The sequence below is a fragment of the Cicer arietinum genome, chromosome 4, assembly GCF_000331145.2.
Source record: "Cicer arietinum cultivar CDC Frontier isolate Library 1 chromosome 4, Cicar.CDCFrontier_v2.0, whole genome shotgun sequence".
NCBI classification, from domain to species: Eukaryota; Viridiplantae; Streptophyta; class Magnoliopsida; order Fabales; family Fabaceae; genus Cicer; species Cicer arietinum.
In genome coordinates this window covers 60,115,699-60,129,771 of record NC_021163.2, presented here as the reverse complement: position 1 = coordinate 60,129,771, position 14,073 = coordinate 60,115,699, and the positions used below count along the sequence as shown (strand labels likewise).

The 14,073-nt window shown below is 27.7% G+C and overlaps 2 protein-coding genes and 1 non-coding gene across 3 annotated transcripts; all 3 read left to right on the top strand.

Moving 5' to 3' along the window:
- The first annotated feature begins 5,579 nt into the window (after positions 1-5,579).
- Positions 5,580-9,211, top strand: LOC101512729 (SPX domain-containing protein 2-like). Its single transcript, XM_012715266.3, has 3 exons — positions 5,580-6,089; positions 7,435-7,561; positions 8,337-9,211. Exons 1-3 carry the CDS (start codon positions 5,814-5,816, stop codon positions 8,750-8,752), a joined length of 819 nt encoding a protein of 272 aa, XP_012570720.1. The 5' UTR covers positions 5,580-5,813; the 3' UTR covers positions 8,753-9,211.
- A 1,126-nt stretch (positions 9,212-10,337) lies between these two features.
- TRNAR-CCU (transfer RNA arginine (anticodon CCU)) lies at positions 10,338-10,410 on the top strand. The gene has a single exon. It is a non-coding gene; the product is annotated as a tRNA-Arg (tRNA).
- A 223-nt stretch (positions 10,411-10,633) lies between these two features.
- Positions 10,634-11,581, top strand: LOC105852007 (tuliposide A-converting enzyme 1, chloroplastic-like). The gene has a single exon (XM_012715291.3). The coding sequence runs from the start codon at positions 10,634-10,636 to the stop codon at positions 11,579-11,581; it is 948 nt and encodes a 315-aa protein (XP_012570745.1).
- Positions 11,582-14,073: the final 2,492 nt, after the last annotated feature.

Genomic DNA, 14,073 nt, shown 5'->3' with positions numbered 1-14,073 from the left:
AATTTTCTCTTGTTAAATGATGTTATTTTAGATATCTAGCTAATCATTACATGTAGATACAATATAATCTAAAATATTATATTAACACATGATGTAAGATTTTTTTTTAATACAAACTCGTTTTAGTCACTTAGAAAACTAAGAGACCAAATTTAGTGATCATTAGAAAAATAAATAAATGTAATTTTTAGTTCTTAAAAAAATTAAACTGAGTCCATTTGGTCCCTATAATTTTTACACTTTGTTTGATTGGAAAGCAAATGACCAAGGAAAAAAGAGAAAGTGAAAAGAAGAACACAAAAAAATTATATTAATTAATTTAGTATAAAAGAAATAGTTTAACTTATATACACCAATAATATAGAATCATTTTGATCTGTTAATCAATGAGAACAATCCATTTTAAGACATCAATTTAGAGTATGTTTGCTACGAATTTCTGAACATGTCTTTTTAAAAATAAAATAAATAATCACTTTTAAGAATTTTCAATCGATTTTATTATAGATTTTAAAGTTTAGGGTTTATGATAATATAAAGACAAAAAATCTAAAAATTAACTGCTTCAAATAGAATAATGTTTTGGAAAGTTTCTCTCAAAAATCATTTTTTATAATTGATTTTTTTTTAAATCACTATAATAAACAAAAACAAAATCATTATAATAGAAAATAAATAAATAAACTAAATAGATTCAGAGCTCATTAGTTACGATTTATAAAATAAGTTATTTTTGGTATTCAATTATTTGTTAGATATTTTTTATTAAAATAAACTTAATTTGTTTTTTGTTTTTCCAACATAATGAAAATCAATTTTTTATAAAGAAATCATTTCTAAAAAAATGATTTGGTGATAAGTTATCCAGTGTAGATATATATAAATAACATTTTTTTTTAGAATAAATAACATGTTATATATTGGTGAGCCCGTGCCAATGATAAAATTATTCCTATCATACATTTTTTTTATATAATATGTAAATTAAAAAACTTTTGTTATTGTCAGACCAAATCACTCAAGGTAGAGATTTTTATCGGATGCGAAAATTCGAGAATATAAGTTATCGAAATCAAACATTTAATAAGCACCATGATAAAGGATAGAACATCATTTACTCTATTTTTTAACTCAATTTTTTTAAAGTCGATTTCTTTCAAATTCAACTCAATCTCATTTTCTTTCTTTAAATTCACACTATTATATCACTTTTTTATTAATGAACTCATAATTATCAAAAGATAATTTTTTTGTTTTTCTATTTTAGATTTTAGTGTTTATGTTTTTAATTTGTAATGTGTATTGATAATTAGTTTATTTATGGTATTTTCAATAGGTAGTTAAGAATAAATTTTGATGTTGTTGTTATGTCAATTAATTGTTGTTGTATTAATTGAATTTATATTTTTAAGTTGTTATAGTTGTTGAGTAAAAAAAAAATATATGTCAAGTGTTTGACATAATACTTTTAATTTGTAATGAGTTTATAATGAGATATAATTAGTTGTTTTTATAATTTCAATTAGTTTATGTTAGAGATGAATTTTGATGTTCTTGTTACGTTAATTAATTGTTGCAGTTTCAATTAAGTTGTTATACTTGTTGCATTTCTTAGTAATTAATTCATTCAATTTTTTATAGCATACATATGATATGAATTGGTATATCAATAATGAGTGAATGACAAAAAAAATAGTTTTTGTCATTTCATGTTGAATGTCATGTAAACAATATCCATATATCTGGAAAAAGTTGAAGACACTGTTTATGTCTTTCTTATCTACATCTGCAAATTTATATTATTAACCTTGTATATTTGTCCTAGTACCCAAAAAAAACTTTTGAAAATTTGTCCTGCAAATTCTTAATTATAGAATTATTGTAAAGTTGAACTAAACTTTGTTGAAGAATTATGTCAAGACTTCAAGAAATTTGGTGGTTGATATTTTGTGACGGAAATAAATATCAAATTATAATATATCTTATTATCAATTACGTATCACTGATGGATGTAACACAATCAAATGATATTATGAATTTTATAACCCTTATGACGTATTATTTGCATATTTTTTCTTAAATATATATTTCACATTGTTGTTGAAAAAAAAACAAATATTTCCTCATCTCTTTCCATCATTGCATAACATGAGTAAAAATTTAAGAAGGAAAATCAGTTTCAACCAAACATTGTCGTTGTATTGCAAAAGTCAAATAGAGTTGGTTAAGTTTCTAATACTTTAATAATGAATTAAAGAATATAAAATAGTTATTTATAACATTTCTTAATTTTGTTGTGTTTAATAGTTTATACGTAAATATCAATTGGAAACAATTTAAGATGAATTTTCTCAATACTTAGAAAAATTGAATTTCACATTATAATGTTGAATGAATCGTCATATGATACTAAAAACTGATCCTTGTGTTTCACAATAGCACGATGCAAACAACCACATTGGATCAAGATAGAAAGAATTTGTCGCCATCAACAAATTCAAGCCAAGGACATTTTGAATTTTAAATTTGTTAATGCAACATTTTTCAATCATGTTAGAATAAAATTGTTTTGAAAGCATGTGATAATATCTCATTATAAATCAAACATTTATTTTTAAATATTTATATGCATATTCATAAAGGTTGGATTTTTAGGTGGTTGTAATATATTTATTAAGATTTGATACCTTAATAGAGTAGTCTGATTCACATATATTTTTGTTTGAATAATAAATTTCATATTTTTTTGCATGTATATACAAAATCTTATATGTGTCTATTAATTGTTCTATACATATTCTGCATAAACCATTATGTGAGTTATTAAAAAAAAGTCTTCAACTCTTAGGATTCTTTAATTTTTTTTTTATTAAACCCTTAATATTAGGCCCTATCAAAATAAGTTTTTTTAAATCTCGGCCCATATTAGTTCATAGGGTTTAAGAGAGGAGGCTTATAGGCCCCCAATATTTTATTAATTTTAAAATTTTTTCTTGAAATATTTTCAAGATTTAATTTTTCTGAAAAAATCTCAAAAAAAGTTAAAAAAATTTGCGAGAAAAATAAATAAAAATTTCTCAAATAAAAAATCAATTTTTTTTTTCGAATAAAAAAAATTTCGAAAATAAATTGTAAATAATTTTTTATCAAAAAAAAAATTGAAATTTTTTTGTCAATGATAAAATCGAAAAAATTATTTCTCAAAAAAAAAAATTAAAATGTCAAATTTTTTTTATCAATATTTTTTTGAAAACATGGACCAATAAGTCCACTAAACCCATAAAATTTTAGGGGGCTTTTTTTTTTTGGGACTTTTAAATTATAAATTTTTTTGGCCCCTCCGACATGTAAGCTGAGGTCAATAATTAGGGGTTTGTCAAATTGACAGCTCTATATGTGATGCATGAATCCGATGATCTATAATTTTTGAAAAATTAATTATTGAATATGTAAATTCGATAATTTAAAATATTATATTCATTAATATGAAAATTTATCGACTCGAAATATGAAAGTCAATAAAAGATATTTTGAAAACTTTAAAAGTAGAAATAATAGAATATATATTTTTTGTACCATACTAACATGATATAGACTAAATAGAACATATGGTTCTCCTTTTCAACAACCTTAAAAATAAGTGATGAATTATTAACAATAAATATGTATTTAATAATAATAATAATAATAATAATAAATACTTGATCCTGAACTACGTACTAAAATAAAACTTGATGCTGAACTTGGGGATATATGGTGCTTTTTGGTGGGACTTGCGACTCTCTTTGTTCGTTATATAATTTGATAAGTTTATTTAAAATGATCTAATGCCTTCAATCTTATATTATAAACAACAACAAAATTAACAGTGTGCAACGTGTGTAGAGTGTATAAGAGTAAAATTATTTTACACAATATTCATAAAAATATAGAGACATATTAAAATTAATGAATCTTATTAATGTCAATATAAAATTAGTTCATACAAACAATTAATAATCTATTTTCTCAACAAAAAAAAAAGGAATCTTACCTTCTTTAAGATAAATAATTGATCTCATTCAATTTTGTTCAAAGTAATAAAAAAATAATTGTACTATCTAAACAATTATTATTATTAAAAGAAATTACAGACTAACAAAAAAAAAATCTAAGCAGTTAAAATAAATAAAAAAACAAAATCTAAATTAATTATAGGGTAGTGTAGGAATAATATGATAAAATTAATTAACCTTTGCTTATACTCCCTCTTTACCTTTTTTCCAGTTGACTGACTAGTCACCTTTTTAATTAGGAAAAAAAAAGTGTCCTTATTAATTTATCATTTTAAATTTTAATGTAAGATTAATTATTATGTAAAGACAGACTCAAACTTTCAAACACCTTATTTTAATTTTACAAATTAATTTTTTAATATTTTCATTTTTTTTTAACAATTTTAGAGTTTTTGACACAAATATTTTTGGGTCTTAATATCCTTAAAAGAAATTGGACCTTAATGGTATTGATGCACACTCTATTGGCCGGCCATGTATTATGAGATTATGATACTCTTAGGGTTTATTTGGTTGAAGATATGTAATGGAGACAAAAGAGAATATTTTAAATAAATTGTGTTTGATTTAGATTTTAAACAAACATAATAATAAAATGACTCAAACATCAACCATTTATAAATATTATTAACAATAATTTATACGTCTCATAATTTTTATTAGTATATTTATATATAATTTATTATCTTATATCGACATCTAACAAAAATTCATTATTTTATTATATTGCTGCACTTTTGTAAAAATAATTTAAAACTAGTCTTATAACATAAAACAATAGTGACTTTTTTGTGTGTAAATATGTGGCCATTAAACTAGTCTTATAACATAAGTTATACATATATTTAATGTGTTGTCAAGTTATGATTGATTGTAAGTATAAGTGCGTATCACTTTCATCAGATTAACAAATCACATGTCTCAATTAATTAAATGATGTGACACCCCATAAGTAGATAGATGTAATGTAACTTTTTTACATTCACAATGAATATAAATTAAGAGAAAATAGATTTTTAAAATGAAAGAAGAGAAAAGAGAAAATATACTTTTATATTCTTAGTATAAATTAATTTTATACGATAAAAATTATTAACTTTATTATCTCACCACCTGACATAGACTGTCATCAAAAAATAAATCATCAATTAACCATTTATATTAGTTGTGTTGAAAATTATTAACACTAATAATGTATGTTCATTAAATTTATAAATTAAATTTTTTGCAAAATTACATCTCACCTTAAAACTAAAAATGATTAAATAAAATTGGAAAATTATTATTATAATGACATTCATCCTAATAAAATTTATTAATAATTTATGTGTTTATTGATTTAATTTTTATTTAAATAAAAAATTGTAAATGCCATTACGATAATAAATTTAAATTATAAATTTGGTAAAAAAAAAAAAAGACGGTTAATCACCCACATGCAACGCAGTGATAGAACAAACATCACAACATAACAAGAAGAAGTAACAATAATATATAAGGGAGAAGAAACCGATAAAATTGGTTCTGGAAGAACAGAAGAACAAAGAATTTTGAAAAAGTATATTCCATTATTCTCCACGCATCAGGAATATTCTAAATCCGGAACCCAAACACACTCTTTATTTACTTTTTTTATATTCTTATTTATTTCTCCTAATTATCAATTCTAATCTCAATTATTATTATTTTCATTATTATTCCAAATCTTAACCAAACTGCGTCTCATCAACGCGCAATCTTCATTTTCATTCTCCAACGATGAAATTCTGGAAGATTCTCAGCAACCAGATCGAGCAAACGTTACCGGATTGGCGTGATAAGTTTTTATCCTACAAAGATCTTAAGAAGCAGTTGAAGCTAATTAACCCTAAAGATCCTTCTTCCTTTAAACGGCGTCGTTTGGATGAAGATGGCAACGCCGATGCCGATGTATCCAAAGAGGTTAACGACTTTCTTAGGTTATTGGAGGTTGAGATTGAAAAATTCAACGCTTTTTTTGTTGAAATGGAAGAAGAATATGTTATCAAATGGAAGGTAAATTTTAATTAATTAACTAACTAATTTTCTAACTGTCATTGATTATCAATTATTTGTGGTTCTTCTTAATTTTGAACGATTGCATTTGCGTAGACAGATTATTTATTTATTTATTTATTTTAATTTAGATGTTTTTTCATATGGTGTATTGGAAAAAAAAAATTAAAGATTTTTATCCGTGTATTATAAATTGTGATATTAGGGAGCATCAGGGGACAAAATTATGGTTTATTTAGTCAAATTTGATTAGATATGTCTTTGGAATGGAAGCATTGATAATTAATGTTACACCTGCATTCCATATAACCTATGATGTTTGTGAAGTCTAATGTCTAATTAATGTCTTTTTACACCTGTACCCTTAGTTGGAAAAAAGGACATGGAAATTGTGATATAATTTAGTGCATGTTTGCAATCACTGTGAGTTCTACGAAATCATAGTTGTACTGGGGGCGGAGAGAGAAGGGGACATATAGGTGTAATGGTCCTCTAAATTTTATAGGATGTTTGTGTTGTATATAGTTAATTATTATATGGCTCTATGATTAGTCAATTACTACTAACAATTTTTATATAAAAAAGTAGTTAAATGTGTCTTTTATTAATATTTTTGTCTTTGGATGTGTCTTTTGTTAGTTAGTTTAGTCCTTAAATGTATCTTTCATTAGTCAAATTGGTCCATAAAATTACTAATAAAAGAGAGGTTCAACAAGGAGCTTGTAATTTCAATACATACAAAACTATAGTGATTGCATCTCACACATTTAGGAACCAAAATGATGCTTCCATTTTATATGAATATTCGAGTTTTGGTCATGGTCCCCCAAATAATGATTCCTGGCTCCGCTACTGGTTGTACTATCATTTTATTGAAACTCCAAAATGCGATTTAGCCAAAATCAAAATCATGGTGACACATTGTGATTCTGTCTAATTCGCTGTGAATCTAAACATCAAGTTAGGGGATTAAATAAGGGTGAAATAACCTTAAATATCAATGGATGTGGAACAGAGGGGGTGACATGTTAGGACAGATGACATTTAACATGGGCTGTTATTCTTTGTGGTTTAAAATTCCTTTATTGGTTAGCATATTGTAATTCTGGGAAGGTATGACTCATACTTTTGATTTTAGCACTATTTTTCCTTTCTGTTTAGCTTGTGATTGTTGGAAGGAAAAATGTTCTAAGAATCACTTTATACAAACACTTAGACATACGTTACCATATGTCTGTGCAATCTTCATGTTCTGCATAATAATTATACTGATTTTTCCATGTCACGGAGATGTGGACCTAGCATTTTCCATTTCTAAGATTGGTTTCATATGCTTGCTATGCAGGAATTGCAAGACAAAGTTGCCTGGGCCAAGAATTCTGATGCAGAGTTGATGTCAGTAGGGAGGGAAATTGTGGATTTTCACGGAGAGATGGTTTTGTTAGAGAACTATAGTGCACTTAACTACACAGGTAATTTTTGTCAGATCCTGCGTATGAGTTTTAAGAGACAGATTCCTAGTAACTTATAATGGCTTGTGAATATCATAAGCATTATTAAGATAGGGTAAAATGGTATTTTCTTTTTGGAAGTACGCATCACTTGCAATTGTGCATACGATTTAGTTCTTGAATTATTCAAATTTGCTGTCTTACTCCCTAGCACATATGATATGAGCCAATGAGAAATGAGTTTGGATCATTTAAGGACTAAATAGTCATACAATTTACATTAAGGACTAAATTGCAAACGAGTTACAGTTTTTAGGGGCTGTAGTGGTAGTTTACTCTATTTACATGTGTAGTCAGATACAGTTATATTATAAGAGAATCATGGATTATACGGTCTTAATTCTTGAATAATTCCATTGGCTACTCTTGGCAACCATATTTTGCAGAAAAGATGACTACTGAACATTTTGTTTAAAAAAAAGTAGTAACTATCGTAATTTGTTCTTAAATACTTAGCATTTCTAAACTGATTCAAAGTTTTACTAATACTCTTCCACCGAATACATCTCTGCGTTATACATGTCAACAGATGGGTGCATAAATTGAAATGAATGATTAAACACTAGGACATAGTAGACAGGGAGAAGCAAATATGATATGGCTTGAGAACCTGTTGACAGTTTTGTTAACGAGTATAGAATTTTATAAAATCTTCTATAACATGGATTAAAGGTGAAAGTTTTGACGATGAATCTTTTGAATGATTGTGTTTTCGTCAATCTCATTATTTGTGCAGGTCTGGTTAAGATAATAAAGAAATATGATAAGCGAACTGGTGCACTGATTCGATTACCTTTTATCCAAGATGTCTTGAACCAGCCGTTCTTCAAAATTGATGTGCTTAACAAGCTTGTAAAAGAGTGTGAGCTGATGCTAAGTATTATTTTCCCCAAAAGTGGGCCTCTAGGTCAATCCTTATCAACCAGTGAGGTTTTTGAGGAAGTTACACGTGGCTCCACATCTGCAAACGGAACTAAAGAGACATTTGAGCATGTCCCCAAAGAACTTTCTGAGATTCAAAATATGGAAAACATTTTCATCAAACTAACTACATCGGCACTGGATACACTGAAAGAGATTAGGGGTGGAAGCTCAACTGTAAGCATATACTCATTGCCTCCTCTGCATAGTGAGACTCTGGTAGAGGATTGAAAGAAAACAACAGGATAGATGCTGAGTTCGACTCTCCATCTTCTCTCTTTTCCAATTTTCTGCTGTGGAGAAAGTAGCATAGATAATTGCAGTAACTTGTGATAGGTGCTGGCTTTCCATCTCTTCATATTTCCTGTTCAACAATGTCTTTTTCAATGTTGAGAACAGACTCCAAATGAATTTGGATGAAAATTTGGCCTCCTTTTTGAATCAGTATCTGGTGGCAAATGGATGCAGCATGATTATTTGTTTCCTTTTTTTTTTTTTTAATAATGTAAAATTTTCCTCATGGTTATAGGTGCCATGCACTCACTCTTAAATTGGCATCTAGGTTGTATCAATATGCTAACAGTTTGTGGACTATGTAGATAGTAACTAGATACTCATACCAAATTGTTGTGGTTAGAAAGTGGTGGAAGTAGGTGATTTGGAATTTTGTAATGCATACTAATTTAGTTACTTTGGTATTTGTTTTTGTTTGGATAAAAGTATTTCCTATGCAGGGAAAGGTCTTGGCTCTTGGGGATACCGAAAATCGAAAAAGAGAAATTTCCATGCCTATTGGCAACCATAATAAAATTCAGCAGTAAAATTTCAGTCTACTTTTGAGACAATATGTTCTTTGAAAACCATTTTAAGACAATAAATTTTATTGTTGAAAATTTTTATAAAATTAAGGACTAGGAACATTGAACAAAGAATAACTCAAGTAAAATATTTTTTGTTTTTGAAAGTCAGAGATGGACGATCGTCTGGGACTCTAACTTATAAAGGCACATTTTTTTTTTTATATTCAATATTAATTTTGTAAATTTTGTAATGATACTTTGTTTTTAATTTTGTTCAATATTAAAATGGTAGATCATTACTATTTGATAAAAATTTAATTATATATTGTAAATATTTTAAAACTTGTCAAAATATGATTTGATTATTTTTATAATTTTGGTGGCAAAATTCTATTTGAAGAGTTAAAAGTTATTTGATAGTTTCAACATTCATTTTTTAAAATTCTTTTTTTTCTTCTTCTAATGCATTAATTTCTTGTAGAATAAAAATAATTACATATATTTTTGTTGTTGTAGATAAAAATAGTTTTACACTAAAATTGTTAATATGTTATTTGCAATATACTAAATCACAGAAAATTACAATTGAAATATATATAAGTGATAATTTACTACAAAAACATCACCATATTATGATCAAAATAATTTGAGAAAATGTTAATTATGAATGAATTATATATTAATGATTTTACAACAAAAAATAATAGTTAAATGATTACAATGACATTATTTTTTTATTAAGTGTATAAAAACATCATAGTTCTAAGGATCGATTTTAATCTTTATAAAATGAATAAGAGATATATTTATATAATATTTGACAATATCTCATACATAATTATTTTTTATAGAGAGAATAATGTAACAAAAAAATAATAAATATATAATTTTTGTATTTGAAATAATCATTTTATATAAAAAATTAATTTGCCAAAAAAAAAATAGAATCATAGAAATTATGTAAAAATATATTGACATTAGTATTATACGTAGAAACGAAAGAAAAGAATGTATAAGCGCCTGTAGCTCAGTGGATAGAGCGTCTGTTTCCTAAGCAGAAAGTCGTAGGTTCGACCCCTACCTGGCGCGTTTGAGTTTTTTTAAAAACTTTTTTCTTTCTTTTCTCACATTAAAATGACCAATGCACCGTTTACATGACCAACCAAACAACACCTACAAATGCAAACACCAAGAATGTATTACTCAAACTATTTTAATTCTTTCAACTTGTGTATATAATGTTCAGAATTCACATCATAGACTCAGAACTTCACCACCTCCTTTTGTGCAATTAACAATAATTAAAATTAGAATGTCTTTAATAGCAGAAGCACCAGAATTTCTTCAAGTCTTCTCTGATGGAACAGTAAAACGTTTCAACCCAGAAACATCCCCACCCACTTCACAATCATCAACCAATCAATACAAATACAAATCCAAAGACATAATCATTGACCCATCAAAACCCATCACAGCAAGACTCTTCATTCCTAACAATTCTTCACAAACAACAAAACAATTTCCCCTCTTAGTTTATTTCCATGGTGGTGGCTTCTGCATCGGTTCCACAACATGGCTTGGTTACAACAATTTCCTCGCCGATTTTGCTGTTACGTCGCAATCCATTGTCCTCTCCATCGACTACCGATTAGCCCCCGAACATCGTCTTCCAATCGCTTATGAAGATTGTTACTCATCACTTGAATGGATTGCAGAAAATGTAAAAATTGAACCTTTTCTTCACAATGCTGATTTGTCTAATGTTTTTCTCTCTGGTGACAGTGCTGGTGGCAACATTTCACATTATGTTGCTGTTAAAGCTGTTAAGAATAATGGGTTTTGTCCTGTTAAGGTTAAAGGGTTGATGCTAATTCACCCTTATTTTGGAAGTGAGAAGAGAACTGAAAAAGAGATGGAGGAAGAAAGTGTTGAGGATGTTAGAATGAATGATATGTTTTGGAGGTTGAGTTTGCCTGAGGATTCGGACCGCGATTTTTTCGGGTGTAATTTTGAGAAAGATGAGGTTTTTGAGAGTGTTTGGTTGAAGTTTCCTGCTGTTGAGGTTTATGTTGCTGGGAAGGATTTTTTGAAGGAGAGGGGTGTTATGTATGGTGAGTTTTTGAAGAAGAAAGGAGTGAATGAGGTTAAGGTTGTGGAAGCTGAGGAAGAGAAACATGTTTTTCATGTGTTTGAGCCTGATTCTGATGCAACTAGGTTGTTACAGAGGCAGATGAGTGAGTTCATGAAGAGATTTGGTTAGCTTTAACTGTTGTTGGCTATGTATTATGGTTTGAATATGTTAATTTGATGATGTCAATAAGAATTTTTTTCAAAATAAAAAAGAATTATGATGTTTTGTAAAATTTTTGGTTAAGTATGATGTTTTGTCATTGCATTAAGTTTAATTGTATTGGAATATTTTTATTTAATAGATGAATTGGAGCTTCAAGCTACACATTTGAACAACAATAGTGGTGATACCTAAAATAAAATTGCATTTGATCTATACACTCTTAGCATATGATTTGTGTTTGTATCATCTGCAACTGTTAAATTGCCAATTCAATTATTTTATCATAAAAATCATCATTCTCCAAAAATCATCAATGGAGGAATCCAAATTAAATAGGAATGACATTTTCTCCGTTCTTATTCACACTATAAATCTACAGCTAGTTGCATAGACAAAATGTAACAAAGAAAAATTAACCGTTGATTTTTAATTTAAGAAAATAGGATTTGAAAGAAAAAATTGATCTATCCTTATAACTTGGAGTATTCAAATGACAGTTCACTTGCTAAAATTGGATATAATTATAAAAAAGTACTTAATTACATAAATAAAATACATTAATTTAAATACTTTATTTTTACAAAAGAGGGCAAAGTCCGAGAAAGAGAATAAGAAACCTACGAACTAAACGAATATTCCTATGCATACGAGCTCATTGGGAAGATTCTAAAAATAAAAATAAAAAAGGATTCAAGGAATCCAAGTTCATGTTGAAGTTAACAAGTCAATCAATATTTTGTTCTCATCTTGCCAAGTAATGTTGACTTAGACATGCCAAGAAAGGTTCAAAAATTGTTGAACGCACTGCACTAAGGTTGGGACTGTTGAGACAAAATCTCAAATTAATGTTTTGATGTAAACAAACAAAAGTTAATTAAAGACTCTAATCATAATTATAAATGATGCAAGCAAAATCAATTTAAAAGAAAAAGCAAAAAATAAACAAAACAGAATCAATAACGTTCTTAACAAAATTTGGAAAACCAAGAACGTTTTTCACGTTTTTTCATTTTCATCAAGCAAGATCAAATCATTTGTTAATGCAAGGAAAGCTCCTGCAAATTACGAATGCATTTTCGATACATCTACGAGGAATATACAGCTCTCACATTAACAAAATAAACACTCCAAAAGATTAAAAATTAAAAGACACGACTCAAAGCAAAAGTGACAAATGATCATTCTCCAGCATGGTAACATCAGTCTCTAGAATGATAAACATTCTCCAACGTGTTACAATTAATCTCCAGCATGCGGAGATCATTCTCCAACATGCTAATAATAGTCTCTAAAATGATAACATTATTCTCCAGTATGTTAACATCAGTCTCTATAATGATAACATCATTCTCCAATATATTAACAATCATTCTCCAGCATAAGTACATCATTCTCCAGCCTGTTTTTGCATGAATCAAAAGGTAGTCTTAATTTGAATACCTTAAGCACATCTTTGAGATGTTTGTGTCCATAAACAAATGATCATCACAGTCAAGAATGAGAAGCTACATATTAGGCATTATTATCACAGAAGCAAAAACACATAATGTTCAAGTCAAGAACATTCGTGTTTTAAAAAGTCTGGTTTTTGGTCAAATCTGACACATGACAGTTGAACACTTTTCAACGGTCAAAATAGATGTCATCTGAAGTAACAATGTCAATTTACAAGAAAGGGGGGTTTGAATTGTAAATGCACCTTTTAAAAATTCCTGTTAAAAACTTAAGAAAATAACTCAAGATTGACCTTGGTTGTGAAAATAGAAAACGGAGAACGTTCTTAGTTTTAACTAGAAAACGGAGAACGTTCTTGGTTAGTTAAAATCAATAATTCAGTTTATGTAATTAATTTGATAATCAATCAAACTGAAAGTAAATAGATAAGGGAAGAAATACCACACAACGATATATCCTGGTTCACCCAACTCGGGTTACAGTCCTCACAACCGTGAGATTTTCAACTAAGTGTTTAAAACAAAGAACCTTCTTGGTTTTACAGCAACTAGCTTAGATCAACCTTATCTGTTTTAATCTTTATTACTTTCCACCCAAAAAGCAACAACAACACATATCTAACTTTGATAGGATTCAATGCAATCTAAACAAACTATAAAGAAACTCTTATAGTTTGAGTTTTTACAATAAGATTGATTTTGACAGAATCTAAGATATCTCAACTGTTGTTTGAGATTCGATTCTTACAAAGAAATCAGCAGCAATATCACAGTGAGATAGAATTGATCAGAACTGATTGCTTTTTGTGAAAATGAGAATTTCAAGTATGTGAATGTGAATGATTTATGAGAGTTTGATAGCACTTGAAGTTCTTATTTGATCCTGGGTATTGGCCTTCTATTTATAGGCATTAGAGGCCTTTAATGAAGGTCAAAAGAGCTGTTGATAGTGCTCTGAAGTTTGACTGAAGGCAATATATCAGATTAAAATAATTCAACTTTGAA

Bases quoted from the DNA above. Each gene is read 5' to 3' on its own strand.
- LOC101512729 (XM_012715266.3), top strand. From the start codon at position 5,814: ATGAAATTCTGGAAGATTCTCAGCAACCAGATCGAGCAAACGTTACCG. The intron at 6,090-7,434 runs GTAAATTTTAAT...CTTGCTATGCAG, and splicing joins AATATGTTATCAAATGGAAG to GAATTGCAAGACAAAGTTGC. The intron at 7,562-8,336 runs GTAATTTTTGTC...TTATTTGTGCAG, and splicing joins TAGTGCACTTAACTACACAG to GTCTGGTTAAGATAATAAAG.
- LOC105852007 (XM_012715291.3), top strand. From the start codon at position 10,634: ATGTCTTTAATAGCAGAAGCACCAGAATTTCTTCAAGTCTTCTCTGAT.